This window comes from Pocillopora verrucosa, chromosome 12 (genome assembly GCF_036669915.1).
Source record: "Pocillopora verrucosa isolate sample1 chromosome 12, ASM3666991v2, whole genome shotgun sequence".
Taxonomy (NCBI): domain Eukaryota; kingdom Metazoa; phylum Cnidaria; class Anthozoa; order Scleractinia; family Pocilloporidae; genus Pocillopora; species Pocillopora verrucosa.
The window spans coordinates 14,769,500-14,787,565 of NC_089323.1; the positions used below are offsets into that span (position 1 = coordinate 14,769,500).

General features: G+C 36.5%; 2 protein-coding genes and 1 long non-coding RNA gene across 4 annotated transcripts; 1 reads left to right on the top strand and 2 right to left on the bottom strand.

Moving 5' to 3' along the window:
- The first annotated feature begins 1,794 nt into the window (after positions 1–1,794).
- Positions 1,795–5,188, top strand: LOC131779052 (secreted frizzled-related protein 3-like). The gene is made up of 4 exons (XM_059095586.2): positions 1,795–2,251; positions 3,052–3,129; positions 3,879–4,227; positions 4,775–5,188. The coding sequence occupies exons 1-3, from the start codon at positions 1,795–1,797 to the stop codon at positions 4,190–4,192; spliced, it is 849 nt and encodes a 282-aa protein (XP_058951569.2). The 3' UTR covers positions 4,193–4,227; positions 4,775–5,188.
- LOC131779081 (uncharacterized) lies at positions 5,113–11,040 on the bottom strand. 2 transcript variants are annotated; one of them, XR_009339753.2, is made up of 4 exons: positions 10,962–11,040; positions 7,874–8,079; positions 6,595–6,730; positions 5,113–5,830 (listed from the first exon to the last, which is right to left on the bottom strand). It is a non-coding gene; the product is annotated as an uncharacterized lncRNA (long non-coding RNA). The 2 variants fall into 2 exon arrangements; XR_009339754.2 differs by lacking the exon at positions 10,962–11,040 and adding an exon at positions 8,196–8,308.
- Positions 11,041–15,852: 4,812 nt separating this feature from the next.
- On the bottom strand, positions 15,853–16,776 carry LOC131778945 (beta-2 adrenergic receptor-like). The gene has a single exon (XM_066158896.1). It carries the CDS (start codon positions 16,774–16,776, stop codon positions 15,853–15,855), a length of 924 nt encoding a protein of 307 aa, XP_066014993.1.
- Positions 16,777–18,066: the final 1,290 nt, after the last annotated feature.

Below are 18,066 nucleotides of genomic sequence, written 5' to 3' on the forward strand. Positions count from 1 at the left end.
CCTTATGTGATAGATACGACACACAAATAAGGCCGTATTTTGAATTTCAAAAATTAAAATCAACATAAGTGAAAAAAAGGAAACAAAAGTTGAATAATAAATCCCTTAGACAATGGTTTAATATATTAAACGTGCGGACATTTTGCCGATCTCATTTATTTTTCCTCGCCCTTAGAAAATTATTACGCAACTCGCAAAATATCCGCTCGTATTTTATTTTAAACCATCGGATAAAGTGTAAGAGTCACTGAATACTTGATCATTAATCAAAATGGCAAATAGTTCGCGAGGAAGTTTTTGAAAGGTTTGTTATTCAGTTTGCGCAAAGGTAAATTAAATCTAAATCGAATGAATGTAGATAACAGACGTATAGACGGTAGAATGCTGGCACAAACATTATAATTCATATCTAATTTGGTAATTTAGTTTCTCCACAAATATGCGACAAGCCGAAGACAGAAGAGTCATGAAAACTTTGGACCTTGATCGAAAAATAAAAAACTATCGGATTCTTATTTCACATTGTGGCAAACGAAAAAACTTAGCTTGCCCTGTGTTTTAGTCGTGTCTTCCATTAGCTCTCTCTGTGGCAAGTATCTTTCCCAATTTGCGACGGAGAATAGAAACTGAACGAAACCGTAAATTTACATAGCTGGATCGAAGAATGTCGTGAAATTACTTAATCAATTACCATTTTTACTTTCCCCCTCTGGTATTTAACGAAAAGGGCTGAGAAAGATTGAGGAAAATATTCAATTGTCTTCGCAGTGCTTCTGATTGATGCCTCACACAAACACTGATTTGTTTAGTATCGAGAGACAAGCAACGTAGGAATGAGAAACTAGTCATATTCTGCTTCGGCAATCTGTTTTCGAACAAGACCGTGAATTTTTTACCAAGCGCCTTTGCAGGCCAGCAAGCCAAGGCTGAATAAAAAAAATTATCGCTCACATTGATCGCAAATATCAGGGTTAACAGGATCAATGACAGCCCGCCAGCGGGATAGAAAAATAATTAACTAGCACGCTTTTGCAGGCCATACGAATTTCCGTCGCGTGATTAGTACATTCTAGATAAGCGCCAGCTGCATTATAATAATTGGATTATCCAATTGCTTTTGTTATTTTATGCTTTCCCTCACTTGTTGTGAGGTCCTTTTAGATGAAAATGTTACCGAGGTGGATGAGAAAGAAAATGTAATCGTCGTTCTCTGAATTATACGTGATCCTAAAATTTGATCCAGAGTGCAACGGAGTCTGCGTTAAATAACTTTAGAGCCCCCAATCAGTCAGGGCTACCCACAGACAACAAGGAGTTTATTCATCAGCTGCCTCGGCCGTTTAATGAGATTTGGTTTGAATAGAAATAACAATACTTGACAGCAAGTATTATCCTCATTTCTTAATATAGAAAAATATTGTGGGAAAGCTCGGTGCGATGAGAGCAATTCCTGTTGCATAACCGGCTTAATTTTTTTCTTTGAACCCTTAACTCCCATGAGTGACCAAGACAGAATTTCTCCCTACAGTGTTAATACAATATCAAGCAGACAAGTCATGAGAATAAAGAAAAATATCAATTAGAGGATTATCAGTTGATCGAATACCCAGTTCTCTAAACTTACAACATAAGAATTGTGTGGCAGACAGAAAGGAGAATTACTGATGAGATCTTGGGAGTAGAGGGCTCAACATTACCCTGGTACACCTAAGATAATTTTTTTTGGCACACATATATAAGTATCTTAAGGACTGCAAGTCAAAGTGCGCCGGCTCCTCAGTTGCAGTTAACAAGATGTCTTGGGTCTGGATTTTGACAATAATACCTATAACTTTTCAAACCGCACATGAATTTCGGGTTAAACTTCCTAGAAGATGCGAGGAAATCTCAGTTCCCTTGTGCGTCCGTGTTTTACCATACAATTTCACCCGCTTCCCAAATTTTGTTGGCCATCGCAGCCAAGTGTTGGCTAGACGATCCATAGACTACTACAGCTCGACGTTTGTTGAAGACGCGAATTGTGCCAAGCATGCCGCCTTTTTCCTCTGTTCCTTCTACCTGCCCATTTGCTTGCCAGGAATTGAAGAGGGCGTCATTAAACCATGCCGATTTTTGTGTGAGAAAATCAAGAAGGGCTGTCCCGCGATTAGGAAGCAGTGGCCAAGTTTTCTGAGGTGTGAAGAGCTCCCCAAGTTCTCCGATGGAGTGTGTGTTCAACCCATGTCGTTTGTTCCCGCTCATCAGCCCGCAAGTAAGTCGCTATGTACTCGTTGAGCAGCAAAATCTGTAAATATCGAGCCAATTATGGTAATCTGTCGAAAAATCGATTACTTTTAATTTTTTTTGGGAAATAGTGATAAGATAGTGAAGATTGCAGTTCGTCTCTTTGTGTATCTTTAAGTCTCTTTATTTGATTTATCTTTGAGTGAACCAAGTTCATATTCTCCGTTTGGTTTTCTATCGTAGGATCCAAAATTGAATCCTAAAGGTTACTACTCTGAACTCACCTCGTGTTCCGAAACTAAACCTTCAGCGGACTTTGGACACATTATATGGACAACAAAACTCTTCCTTTTTCACGAGGTCCTAATTGGCAACAACATTATCAACAACTCCAAATAGTATCAATCCTTCCTGGTGAATTTTTTAACATTGACCTAAAACATACCTTTGGAATGGTCCGTGGTTTCTTTTCTCTGCTGCTAGAGAAAGGCAACAATTCCAAATTTGTCAGAGAACGATCAGACACATGTAAACATTATCGCGATCTTCTAATCAAATGGTAGATTACCACCAATTGAGACTTGTAAGAGGAAAATTAGAACGATTATTATCTTAAGTTGTTGTCAAGATTTTGATGCATTGAGACATGAGAAGGAACTAATTATGAGGGAAATCGGTCAAATGATTTTCATGGAAGGTTATTACTATCATTATATCAATGTCACTATATCACTGCAACTATTTACTTGCATTTCCTTCGTCATTGACATTATCAACATCATTCTGACTAATGTCATTAAAACTTTTTCATCCATTAAACGATGTTAGGTGATGTAAAGGATGACTCCTGTGGAATGGAGCTTCCAGTTGATTACCAGCATTACGCCAGCAAACATTTCGATTATGGTAAGGAGGTTTATATATCTGCAATTACTTTATTACATGGCCTGTGGCACAAAGGTACGCGAGCGAGCGAGATGGCCTCATTTTTCACGATCGAGATGGTGCTATTTGATCGGTGAGGCTAGAATGTGCTGGTAAACGGCTGAAATAACTCGATACGCGATAATTTTGTTACAGGACAAGAGTTTTCAAGTGGTTTTACAACAACAGAGTCACAAAAACATGCCTTGACACTCAAATAAAGAAAAGCACTCCAAGTTTCGAAAAAAACAACCGGCGATTCTTTAATTTAATTTTTTGTCATATTTTGAATTCTTTTCTGACCATTCTCAACTACTGTAGCCAGACAATAGCTTCGTTTTCTCTTCCTCTCTCTTTCTTACTCTTTTTTCTCACTTACACCCAAAAGGATGCATTACTGGTCAGTAATTTCATATCGTGACTGGCGATAGAGATCGCATATATATTAATTGCACTCGATCCCGAATTAGTATAATCGTTCCGCCTATGCTATCAATTCGCCCGCAAATTTAAAGTATCCCTTAAAGTATCCACAAATAAAGGGGGTATGTTTGTAAAGAAACTGTAGTGCTGCGTCGGCGAGGGATATAACAAGATAATTTTGTTATCAACTGAGTTGATGAGTTGATATGAATCGCCATCTTAAAGAGTTGTGAAGCTAGTTTTTCAAATGATAGTCCTTCGACAAAGCGAATGACACGTTCTTACACTACGTTTATCTATCCTTTCAGTTATTAAGTTCAGAGTGATTCTGTTGGAGGGAGTTGGAAATAAAGGAACGATAATCCACGGAAAAGTTGCCAGAGTATTCAAGCAAGGAAACAAATTAATTCACACCGGCCGCATAAAGATCTGGAGCAGTACTAAAAAGCTTTGCCCCTCTATTAAAGCGAGAAGAACGTTTCTGATCTGCAGCTATGAAAGCGCGTCAAGGAAAAAACTTGTGCTGTCATCGTCAAGTGTAGTGTTGACGTGGAACGCACAGGCTCTCAAACAGATCAGAAAGTGGCTGCGATATGAAAGAAGAATGAAGCTGACGGAGTAAGCTTATACATTGAAATGATGACGATGATGCAGAAGGTATAGTTTTGTGATTTTAATTTATCTTCCCGGTGAAGCGAATGCAGCTTTCACTAAGTGAAAGCTGTTGACTTCAAGTTTCTTTATCGCCACTGTTTCAAAACGCTTAAAGCTGGAAAAAGAGATACTACTTAAGAGTGCCTATGGGTCTCTCCTCGACATGTTAACACTTGGTTCCGAAAAAAGGTCAGACATTGTTCATAATTCTTATTCCTCTTTGATCTCATTTGGATCAGTTTCGGCTGATCTCAGCCTGCTTTTCAGCAACTATGAGTCGCATACGAAGTGAGTAAATCACGCTGAGAGGATTACTCGGTAAACTTTACATGAATTCAATCCGCCATTTCCGGATTAACTTTAGCTTTTTTTTCAAAACGAAGCCTGGTGCTCAACCATTCGTAAGAAAATCAATCTAATTTGCATATGAATAAAAAACATATTTTCATATGAAACTAGCACCAGGACTCGCTTTGAGAAAGAGGCCAGAGGTAATTCAGAAATGGGAAATTACCCTAATCCTTCATTTTGTATCTTTCATGTTTTGCAGCACGGTGCGGTTAACCTCAGAAAGCTTTGGAATGTTTAGAGAAGTCTGCATTAATTCAAAATCAAAACACGTTCTAATATAAGAATAACATGATACGACAACGTTCCGGTCACTCGATATACATATCAGTCTTGCAAGTTTGTTAAAAAACGCGATTTTGAACAAGACAGCGTTTTTGCAATCTGATCCCAGAGTCAAAGTAGTAAGTTTAACGACAAAGCAGAATTTTTGACACTTAGTAAACTCCACTTCTGTAGTCGATTTGAACAAGAGAGGACGAAGCTCTTTTGATGTCTAGCAGAAGATGCAAAGATTAATAGAAATGACTAGAAAAGTTAACTCGATTAGTTGAAGCATTTTAAACAAGAAAGTGGAAAGTATTTTTTCAATACAATAAATGAGAGCAAATTTCAATTGAGTGTCTAAAGTAAATCGGAATTGAATAAAGGGGGTAAGTTTCTAAATAGACTATGGTACTGCGTCGGCGAGAGTATTATCAACTGAGTTAATAACGTAAATTGGCCACCATAAAGAGTTTAAAAGCTGGCGTTTCGAGCGTTAGCCTTTCGTCACGGCGAATGTTAGCTTTAAAACTCTTTATAATGGCCAATTTACGTTATCAACTCAGTTGATAATACTAAATACTCTCTAATCCGGAATCGGTTTAGTTTTACTGTATTTCGTTATGAGATTGGTCCTGAAAACTATTGCCATTTTCTCAACCAATCAGATTCAAAACTAAAACCAAGCACGACTTGGCAAAACTAAAACCAAGCACGTGTTTTCCCACGCTTCTAGTAGCTTGCTTGTTCTTCGAGTTCCCGTTGTCTCCTGGTAATTTTCCTCGCTGTGATTGACTTCTGATTTATTTCTGAGTCATTTTAAAATACGTAAGACAATGAATATCACTTATCAGTATATTTTACATTTGAATTTGAAACGGTCCACGAATAGAATATCTTTGAAAAATGCCTAAACTATATCTTATACAATAAGTTATTTATTCAGTCGAATAAGCATTATGTAGCCGGTTAAACAACAGTTTCCATTTATGACCTGGAAGAGAGAGAAAAATTCTGATTAAAACCTATGTGGAATTCAGAATCTCAGCTGCAACTGAAATCTTAAAATTCAGTGAGATAACACAGCTTGCCTTTTCCTGTTTTTTTTTTTCTTGGAAAGCCTTAAACAAACAACTACTTAATTTTTACAATAAGATTATAACCCATGAACGGAAATACATCGCAAAAACTGCTAAAATTAAGTTTATTTTGTAATAGGAAATCGTTAAGAAATATTTTTTAAAAACATGTATTTAGACGATTTGACAAAGGTCATAATTAAATCCAAATTTAAAGACTGATAAGAATGCAATGTTTTTTAGTCTAATATGGCTGATAACATGCATTTCTGTTACTGACAATGTGATTTTACGCTGTAAAATGAAAGTTTCATCAAAGGCCTTGCCTTAGAAATCTTTATAATCTTGTGGGGAAGGAGGGGGTAATATTTGTAATTTTATACTTGAAGGGGGAGGGGGTAGAATTGGGAGGTGAGGTTGAAGCAATAGTATTAATTATACCAATCTGCTGAGTTGACATATGGGTTATTTCAATTCCGGCTTTCTCTTTACGAAATGACACGTTAGTGAAGATGGGTTGAAGAAGGGAATTGTGAATCAGTTCTTAAAGGGAAAGCCCTGGAAATGAAGAGGGAGATCTTTAAATAAAAAAGATCCTAACCGCGATCTCTCTTTTGAATTATGGGTAATGCAAAACTAATTGCTGAATAAATGACAATATATAGAAGTTAATACTTACTAACAGAAGCCACAGGAAAATTTGCATTGTTTCATCATTACAAACGGCTTTACATCACAAGCATCCTCCAGTGCGATCTCATAGAAACAGTAGTATTTGTCTGAGCTATCTTCGCAAGGAAGAGACCTTAGACTTTCTGTGAGAGAGTAAGAAATTTTTCTTTTTAGAATAACAGTGTAAAAGCGGCGGAACCCAAATACTTAGAATTAAGGAAACTGAGCCATAACAATGTCAGGGAACGTTGTGCAAACCACAACGGTAACGGCAACAAGAACGCGACAAAATAGGAGATCGGCCGGTAACTACGGTAATTACATGCATAAAGCGATTACAAACTCTTGCATGCGTCCATTCGCGAAATTCTTACGAAAAGTACGACTGACTCAAATTCATTTCAAAATCGACGTCTTCCTCGGCGATGCTATCCTGTCCGCCTAAAAACCCGTTAGAAAAAGTGACAACGAGTACGGGAAGAAGAAAAAAGACGATAAAAGTTACAAGGACTAAAGAAGTGGGAAGGATTCCTAACATAGCAAACGTATTTCCTGACGAGCAAGGGTTCATTAATACGATCCAGTGAAGAGACCGCCATATTGGATGGGTAAGATTGAGGGAAGCTTGGGGAGAGTAAAAACTTGTCCTAAGCTAGTATTGGTGAGAATAAAAAATATTTGCCGAGGGGATCTGGGGTCGGGCAATAACACATAATAATGAAGCTAAAAAACTTTATTAAACGCTTGTGAAATAGAGGGCATGGTAAGACGAGACGGAAAAATATTTGGTGGCCGAATTATATAAAAACATGTGTTTGTAAACAGAAGAGCAGCCAGGTTAAATCAGTACTCAGTTAAAAATGATGCTGCCTAGTTTTGAAAATTTTAAAAATGTGGAGCTTTTGGCAACTAATCTTTAAGTATACAATTGCTTCTGCAGCTGTCTATAATGTATAGGCATTGTCTTCGAAATCATGTAACCAAACTGAACAATTCTGTTTTACATTTTGTGTTCTAAAAGGCACGTCACGACACAACAAGGTTCGGGATAGAAATAAACGATTCATCGAGTCTTTTTTTAGACACTTCATGGCCAGTGTCTCCTTTAAATCGCCGAAAACGTTCAGATCATTTCACACGATTTGCTCGTTCAGGCAGAAAATTGAAGCGCAATTAATTTTATATTGACCGAAAACCGAAAACCGATGGAAAATAGAGCTAAAGGTTGGCCTAAAACGTTCGGGTTGCCCAATGATAACTTGCTCAAAAGTAACTTTTATACCTACCTTTATCTGCTAACGATGTTGGTAAACCAGTCGATAATTCCGTACAAGTTGCCAAGAATACAAGCAGAACAGCTAGACGGAATGCTTTCGATGTCTTCATGTTACCAATTTTGATCATGCTCCTCGCGAAAACAGCTTGTTAGGAGAATTTTAACCGTCGGGTGTCTCAGGAGAAAATTTTCTCTGTCATAGGAAGCAAGGGTTTCCTAGCAAAAGATAGTGAAAGGATTTAGTTCTAATTATCATAGATTTTGTTTCTGCTAGTGTGCAATGGAGGATAAAGCGAAGACTATTTGAAGAACGAAGATGAAAAAGTTAAAACCTGACGAAAAATTTGATCGAAGACAAGTTAATTTCTCCTGCTTTAAAGCTTGTTCTCGTAAAAGTTGTATACACAAAATTCGCTTTTCTATTAAGAAGGCTGAGGGATCCTTTGACAGCGTGACTCTTTTTTAAACGGAAATTTAAACCCATGTTATCTTTCAAAAGCTTATCCGGGGGAAATTGGTTTCCATTATTAAAATATAAAAACAACTCCTCTTTTGAAAAAAATAATCATTCTATAACAAACTTGAATAGATCTATTGTAAAACTAATTCTCCTTTCAGCGTTACTGGCTCCATGATAAATATTTTTTTTAAGCGAGTTTGGACTCGATGTTTGGCACAAATTTAATATTTTCTTGACATTTATCATGCTCTTCATTTCATTTCCATATAAGAGATGCGTGCTCAGGAAAGCGGCGAGAATAAAGAGAAATATTCATTAGAAGCATTTAAAGCTAACATTTTGTTTGATTTTCAATTCAACAACATTAGACAGACTTCCGTCTGGTGATGACATCCCTCTTAAAAGCGAGCTCACACTAATTTAGGGACTTGAAATTATTTTCTCAGGCGGAAAGGGTGCATGCTCGCTCTGCTTTTAATCGCATTTAATTTGGTAATACTTTTGATGTTTGTTTTTTTATTACTAGTTTTTTCTCATACAATCGATCATCGTTAATTTAAACTCGACCTATAACACTTCCTCGACGCAGAAAAAAAAACCGAAGGCCATTTCCGTCGCAGGATATTTTCGAGACTTTTCTCAGCAGATTGCTGGAGCAGCCCGCTATTTCGTGCTTTTGTTTTTTTCGTTAAATTTTAAGAGGAAAGGGACCCTCCAATGCCTAGGAAAATCGGTCAATAATCTTGGCTAATTTGGCAAAAATATTTTGGTCGTAAAATGTGACTCGCGTCAAAGTAGGTCTGGCAACCGAGATGAGACGACGTCCGTGTTTAACGTATGTTATAGGCCTTTCTTAGCACAAGTTAACATCAATTCTGGACGCATATTGAATTGTGGTTACCATTATTCTTCAACTCTCTGAAATGGCAAACCAACATAAAATTCATTATCGTACAAACTGGTGATAAGAAAGTCAAAGAAAACTCAGTAGCCAAGTGTTTTTGTTTTTTTCTTTTCGATAAAGAACCATATTCCCCTCACTGATTCATAGGGAAATTTTCAGTGGTTAGAGCTGAGAAGTGCTTATCAGATCTTTGTAATTGATATGTTAAACGGGCACACCACAGCATTTGAGACCATTGGTCCGAAATGCAAATTTTTTCTCTTTGTGAAGTATTTCAAATATCATGGAAACTTGACGGTTCTAGCTTATTCGTTATTCTAGCCAAGACGGCTTTGAAGCGAAGTTTCATTTCATAATATTACCATAGATGACATCACCAAATCTTCTTTGTTCATTGGAGAGAATTCTTAACAAGTTAGCGTTGGAGAACAACGGTCTCCTTTCTTGATAATAAACAGCTGCAGGTTAACTGGACGAAACAAAGTTCTGCAGAAAATTGTTTTCTTTGTTTTGTCCAATACTGTGCCAGTTTAACAAATTATTACAAGATTTTTGCATATTAATTAAAGTTATACTAAAAACCAACCAATTACGTTACAATTATATTCAATAAGAAAGAATTATTCGTCCTCTTCAACACTCCAGCTTTAGCATTTTCCCACTGGACCGAAAGCCAGTATCTAGGTTCCCAAATATAATTGAATCAATCTATGGCGTGTTAGTATAATCGCGTAAATGATTTTCGACGTACGTGCCTTCTGATTGGCCGAGTATAACGTCACTGAAATCCATTCTGTAATCACCCTTGCGTGAAGTGATCATTAAATTGGAGGACTAACTCTCAAAATTTCTTTATTCGCAGAAAGAAATGCTTGAAGTTATCATAAAATTGGAGGTTTACCACTCAAAATGCCTTAATTCCTAGAAAGAAATGCACGCAACTTATCGTGCTGTAACAAAAGAGTTGGAGGCCTTTTTTTTCTTCTGGAAAATACACGTGAAAGAGAATTTTTTTGGAGTAAATTTTGAAGCTTGCAGCCGGCCGAATATGTACACTACAGAAAAATTTACCAGTCACACCAATAGTAATTCTTCAGGCGATAAGATATCTTTTTAGTATTATTGGCAGGCCTTGAAAATAGGGCTTGTTAGCTATGATGACCAAATTAGAGTTGCTTCAACTGCATTTGGCATTGATTATTGAACTCTCCATCAAACAAGCGCGCTGCCAGATTGAGTTCGAGGGCAAACATATTATGTTAAAGTTTCCGGTTACAACTAGGAATACCTCGACATGGAACATTTATAAACATAATAATCTTCAAATCTTCAACTAAAAAGGTCAACAAGGAACGCATGAATATCAGTTATTATGTCAGGCGTAAACTAGAAATATCTCAAAATAGGTAAAGACTTTTGACACCAAAGCTGACAACTAGCGTCAATTTAAAAGTTTGCTCGAGTGGCTACTTCAATAGATTTACAATGGAGATGTTCCAACCGCGACAAAATCCTGTTAATGCCCGAGAGTTCTCGCATTAACAAAAAGAGTTGAAAAAAATCCGCAATATGTATAGCAGTGTTGTTTGAAAACACCTTGGACGATCTCCTAATTATCGTCTAGGTTTGTCCAACGACCAGAAGAAAAAAACTTAATATTCTTTGTGGGAAAAAAAAAAAACTGTAAAACAAAACTCATTGATACAACTAGATAAATTTATTAGTGAATCTTACCCTTAGTAGATGCGTAGCAGGTAGCAGTCTTTAAGATTGAAAAACTCTCTCATACATATGGTCAACTGCTGTGGCATTGACACCGACAGTGTTATTTAAGCACGTATTCAGCTTAAAAAGAATCACCCGAACCAATCACAAAAAACTTAGTTATCAACAGATGTTGAGGTAGACTTATCCGAACATTAATTACCAAAGCAATTAAGCTGAAAATATGGATATAGCCAGACAAAACATGATCAGAGACATGTTAGCCTTTACTTGAATATACTGATTTGTGTGGGAGGAAAAACTAAAAGAATAAACCCAAGCGGTTAAGCTCTTGTCAAAATTTGGTTTACATGCGTCAACCGAAATACTTTCTATAGAATACGACTTTTTCTCCGGTAATTAAAGATGACTTCGCGAGAGTTCTTGATGATAATTAAAGTGTGTATCTTCACTCCTACTCATCACGCACAGTATGGAAGTCAAAGAAATACTCTTGATTACCTTGACAAATCACTTGACACAAAAGACTGGATTCATCTTAGACTTCAACAATACTGATAAAGCACTCAAACTCATCGCGTCAGAAAACTTAAGTGTTCATAGTTCGATCATACAGGCAGACAAACGGATTGCAATTGAACGACTAGTAATAACATACTAGCCAATCTATAGTTAATCCTCATTACCTTTATTAACAATCTCTACCGTAAAGTTTTAGTGGAACGAATATGACGGTCGTCTGTCCAAAGGTGATTAAGAAGTGAAACTTTAGCTCAAAGTTTCACAACCGCATGAAACAGGTCAAATTAACAAACGATGCTTCATTCAATTTTACATTTTGCTTTGAATTGGGTTATCACAAGTGTTATCGGTGGCAAATAGAGGAAAAACGAATTTTAACTTGTAAGTTATGGCTAAGAATGTGAGATAAACGAAACCGAACATTAATACCAATAAGAAAATGCAGGTGGAGGTTCTACAGCACTTAATTATTTTTTTAAATTCAAAAATTACTCAATGCCTAGCTTTTCATTGTTTTAATTTTTAAATTTGATATATACCTGTTTTTACCGCGAAAACTCGAGAGAGAAAAACTGGTATCCCAGAGGCTTTCAGTCCAAGAATTCCTGATGGCAACTACTATCAGAAAGCTCTTCGAGAACTTTCGGTCGATGTTAACGATTCATACGAACATAACTCTACATTTTTCTTTTTAGTACCAAGAAAAATATAAGATGTCCCAGTTGTTTTACTTGTAATAGGGCAAAAAGTGGAAATATGACGCTTATGTTCTCCAAATTGTAGATTCGTGACAATTTTTAAAAAATATCAGCCTTTGTTGAAAAGAGTCCGTTCAAAGGCAAAATTGTTATCGATTATATTAATAAAATCAGTAATCAAAGCTCCAACACATATATTCCATTAAAGAATTCAAATTCAATTGTGCCTGAAGGAGCCTTATGAAATTGCAAAGGTCGAGCAGTTTCCTTTGAATAAATTGTGATCACGGTATCTTTCCAGATTTGAACGATATGCACGTGGTTCTAATCCGTTTCCTAATTGGTCATACGGGCTGACTTATCTGCGGTTACTGCACTAATTTAGCATTTGAACCATATCGCCATTAGCTTTGGATCGATTTTTTTCCTTTAATGAAAGGTACTATATATGTATGTATATATATATATATATGCCACGTATGCTCCCCCAGTTCAGATCGATTGATAAGAAATTTTTTTCCAACCAAAATTTTAATTCAATCATTTATGATACTATTATAGCCGCAAACGCTAATCACTCGTACTCAAACTTTACTGGAACAAACTTCTGTTCATCGAAAATTTAACAAACTTGACATGACACATTGTTGAACATGGTAACTGAAAATAACAAAATTACAAACACGCGAATGAGCATAAAATAACTTACAACGTATGAGTGAAAGTACTTGAAAACGACAAAGCGAAATAAACAAGGACGCTCACAAGACGAATGTGACCAAACCAAAAGACGAAAAAATGAAACCCAAGGCACGATATGTTCCGATATGTTTCGCAAACTAGACAACTAAACAAATAAATAACGCGCGAACAGAACATACCGTATACGATATGCAAATAAATATAACAAGTACAAAACTGGTAACTGATAAAGGACACTAATAAAGACGAGAAACCTAACGCTTAACTCGAAACTATGAAACGACAACAACAACAACAACAAATAATAACAATACAAATTCTTGCGCCTACAACTATAAATTTACAAATTTTTGACGAATGTGCAGAGTCGAGAAACTTAAAAACGTTATTGAAAACCACATTTTACGTGAATATCTGCAGAACTAATAGCATAATTAAATATGAAGCTTTAAACCGTCCCCTTCCCTTCCCCTAAAAAAGAGATTTCTCGTCACGATCTCCAGATATTTTCAAACAAAAAGGAGAAGAGAAGAAAGTACAAACTTCAACTTTGGAATACTGTTTGACGAAACACAAAATTCCAGTGGTTAAAAGTACAAGATATGCATGGCTGAACGAATATTTGAGGGAGATTGGGAAACACTGGTGAGAGAACTAGAAAAAAGAACGGGTAAAGATAAGTCGAATGCAGAAGTTGACGAAGATTGCACCTGGTAAACTTTACCGTATGACAATTCCATAAGAGCGCTTTTCGACTAAGTGTCGTAAAATCAAAGGGAGGTAAATGCATCTTAGAGCCAATGAGAACAAAAACTAAAAAAACGAGCAAACAGCCTCAAGCGCGGGAAAACGCGGGCGACCAAGTTGTGAATGGTTTTAGTTTGCATTTGATTGGTTGTGACACGAGTTTTCTAGACCAATCACAAAGTGAAGTAGAGTTAAACCAAAGCAATCCCTGATTACTTTTGACACTTAATTGAAAATTGCTTTGTAATGTTATCGTTCTACCAGTTTCATTTCAACGGAGATTTCCACCAATCACGTCTAACTTAAGCGGCAAGCATAAATCTTTTGCAGTTTGCCTTTCAACCTTAAGTGCAATAATCATATTCTGAAAAATAATGCCATTTGTTGTGAATAGAAGCTATTTCTTTATTTTCTGTTCGACTCGCCCTCGGGAAACGTGCTAACCGTATTCGTTCTTTTCATTTTTGCGGTTGGGATCCGGCAAGACACATTACAATATATTTGAGACATATGTCTGTTATCTTCTATTTAAATGAAGTTTTCAAAGAGTGGTATCACAGGTCTGTTAAACAATTCACAAACGCAGCTTCAAAATTAACCTTTGAGTACTCCCGATCGCTGCTTTTTGTGTTTTGTAGCTATTTTCGATTTTTCGTTCATCAAAGTAGGCGTGCATATAAAATTAAACTGATAAAAAAGTTTATTTATTTAAGATCACTATGCACTAGTATACCTATTTGCTAAGACGCGCTCCGGTTTGCTCGCGGGTTACTGACCTTCAATTCACTTAATCAAGAACAGCATCATATGAACTTATGCCCAGTTTTCCTTTGCTCTCGCTATTGTAAGATCTTCGCGAGAGCTAACAGCTTTTTCAACGAACTGTTTATTTTCAATGAATTTTTCTCCATATTTGATTAGCGGTTTTAAAGTGGAAAGGTGAAATTCCCCGGTTACCATAGACACCGCCATAAACTCAGACGTAAAAGCCGAGTTTTGATCAGGTATGTTTTTATTCATTCCTATGAACACAAGAATTGAGTAATGTTTTCTTTCTTTATAAAGTTCCTTATGAGAAAAAAATTTTAAATAACAACCAAATAAAAACAGAAGGCCCTAACCCGCACCAGGAAATCGTGTAAACATAAATTACTAATCATTTTTTCAAGGAAACTAGTTTTATTTGTACGTTAGTGGACCGACATTGGCTATCGTCACCTAACATTGGCTATCGTCAGCCAACATTGGCTATCGTCAGCCAACATTGGCTATCGTCAGCCAACATTAGCCATTGTCAATCACCATTGGCTAATATCAAAGACCCTTGATATGGTCATCACGGTATGCACCTTTAAACCCGTTCTTTTGAAATTGCAACACATTCCGTAATTCTTCCTTTGAAAAATGGTAGGTTTTGTAGCTGAAAAGCACGTAAAAGAACAGAGAAATTTTTACTGCTACGCGCATGTTTTTTATTATTTTACTACAATAAATTAAGATATTAGCAATGAATCATCCGGGATATTGATATCTAGTTCGTTTATCATTGATTGCTCTCCTCGGTCAGAAATTGTTTTATTAAATTAAGTTTACCTTTTACCTTCTCTCATCAATGAATACGTTTCAACATTTTCATTGTTTCTCACATCACGCGATCTTTTAATCTTCTGCATGGCCAAGTGTTGAAAAGTTTTCACCAAATCAGTGAATTGCCTCTTAGATTACGACTTCAGGTTTTAATTAAAATATCTTGTAAAAGATTTCAATATCTGTAACGAGGATGGTAAATGTTTTTTGAAATTGAAATTTACAGTCCTCGTTTACGTGATCATTGTGCAAAAAGTGTCACTGACATATCGACATTCCTGTTCCAGTGCTATTGCTATTATTATATGGAACTACTTACACGGTGGCAGAGCGTCCGTCCGACCGGAAAGTCCTAGGTTCGAATTTTAGCGGGAATACTCGAAATTCTTTTTATTCGAGTATGCAGGTGTCATTTCCTGATTGATGTCATCTTTCATTTCAATTTCTGTTTACATTTTGCTGTGAAAAAGGATGTAGGCGGCATATGATGTTTTAACTTGGTGAATGACCACTATGTCAGAAGCTGGAATGCTTCGATAAAGATCCACTATGAATTCAACTTGTTCTTAAATAGTGAACGCAATTCGTTTGCTGATAACTACCGAAGACTTCTGGACTTAAATCTTTCAAAATTGTTTAAGTTATCAAAAACAACAACGAAATGTATACTTCATCGCTGTACCAATCTCACGGATTCGCCAGCAATATAGCACTGGGTTTAAAGACGAATTGAGTAAAAGTATCATGGACGTTATTCCTAGAATATTAGGCCGGAAAACGTTGCTCATTATCATTATGGAATGCGGCATGTAGCAACAAATGAGTAAAATGCACACGAGAAATGTGTTTATGGTAGATTTCCTCATTTTACGAAAAATGTTTTCTTCACTGGGCTGTTGTTGTTGTGGCTGCTGCTGTTGTTGTTGATGTGCTATCTGCAATCGATGGCGCCTAACAATGAGATAGATTTTCAAATAGACAAAAAAATTTACAGCTAGAGACACAAATGTTATGGAAGACAAAGATAGATAAAATTGTTCGTTAGTCCACAGCCTTGTACATGATAAGATACCCGAGATTATCCAAATTGCAATTACTGCCCAGGTGATACGAAGCGGCGTTACAACAGCTTTGTACCTCAAATGCAATTGAAGTGCGAGGAGGCGGTCGATGCCGATTGCCGTCGTGGTGGTAAAAGACGCAGTGCATAGAAAGATGCTTAGAAACTCAAACACTATTACAGTTCGAGAATGAAACGTTGCGTTTGTTAAAACCAATGTTATATAGAATGGTTCAATGAGCAAACCTACAAAAAGGTCTGAAACCGCAAGACTTGCTAACAAAACATTTGCTGCTGAATGTAAAGAGGGCGTCCTCCACAGCGCCAGTAGAATCGCAATGTTTCCGAAGGAAGCAGTGATACAGAAGATGACATTCACTGCACAAAATGCTATTACATAATGAAGTCTGTTTTCGTAATCTAATCCTATGACGGAGTCGGAGATTTTCTCGAATTTCGACGCACTGTTGTGTTCATAATTGTTGGAGGACTGCGTTGCATTAATCATCTCGTCTGCTTTCATCACAGCCCTACTTTTTCTTGGACTGTTTGTGTTGCCCGCCACTGTATATGTGATTTAAAAAATATGGAAAGGGACATTTAAATATTCATAGCTAACCTCCAACGTCCTCCTTCTTTGTGCTTTGTGTTCAGTTAAAAAGTAAACTTAATTTAAATTTATATTGCAGTTGACATGGGGTTTTCATAAGGACAAGAGGTTCCTCTTAACAAAATCATCCACGGAGCTGGATTGGCTTTCAATTTTGAATATGACCTCAAAGAAATGCAAACCAATACAGAAAAGTATTTTATGGAACCAAATCTGTGGCTTGTTTCATTCTTGTCTTATTTGTCATGGTCCTCCCTCGACAAGTATCTTCATTCGCATTTTAGAGATATGATTTAAAATACACTATTTTCATCTGTTTCACACTGTTAAGGAAGTGGCCATGGGGGATTGTGCTAGTTTCTAAATTTTTGAAAATTGTCGGCGGCTGGTATCGACGATGTAGCAGCCATTTAGCGCATGAAATTTTTGCAAAAAACACGAAAACCGAGATTGAAAGGTATAGCGTCGCTCTCAATGAACAAGCATCTTTGATTAAAATATCGATAAAGGGAGAGGACATTGTAGGCGCAAGAATTTGTACTATCATTTTTTGTTAGTGTTGGTGTTTCATAGTTTCGTGTTAGGTGTTTATTTTCTCGTCTTCCATTAGTGTCCTTTGTCAGTTATCAGTTTTGTACTTGTTATATTTATTTGCATATCGTATATATATTGGTTGCGCGTAATTTATTTGGTTAGTTGTCTAGTTTGTGAAAATTACCGTTACATATCTAGCTCTGGGTTTCATGTTTTCGTCTTTGGGTTGGTCACATTCGTCTTGTAAGTATCCTTGTTTATCTCGCTTTGTCGTTTTCCAGTACTTTCACTCATACGATGTAAGTTATTTTATGCTCATTCGCGTGTTTGTAATTTTGTCATTTTCAGTTACCGTATTCAACAATGTGTCAAGTTTGTTCTAGTAAAGTTTGAAATACGTGTGATTAGCGTTTGCGACTATAGACATGTTTGTTTTTTCAGTAAGAGACTGAGCTCAAACTATTTGATTGGATTTCAATTATATTGACATTACGAGTGTTAAAAGCTGATGATTAAAATGGTACACGTTCGTTAAAGTAGCTATCCAACGCAGCATAACACTTCCAATTTCGAATTCTATAGAAATCTGTAACCTTGAACGCAAAATCAAGGCACAATCTTTAGGGAAAGGAGTTATTTTTGTGTTAATTTACA

Excerpts from the sequence above, each read along its gene's own strand:
- LOC131779052 (XM_059095586.2), top strand. The coding sequence starts at position 1,795 with ATGTCTTGGGTCTGGATTTTGACAATAATACCTATAACTTTTCAAACC. Across the intron at positions 2,252-3,051 it reads TCCCGCTCATCAGCCCGCAA|GTGATGTAAAGGATGACTCC; the intron begins GTAAGTCGCTAT and ends AAACGATGTTAG. Across the intron at positions 3,130-3,878 it reads CAGCAAACATTTCGATTATG|TTATTAAGTTCAGAGTGATT; the intron begins GTAAGGAGGTTT and ends CTATCCTTTCAG.
- LOC131778945 (XM_066158896.1), bottom strand. The coding sequence starts at position 16,776 with ATGATTAATGCAACGCAGTCCTCCAACAATTATGAACACAACAGTGCG.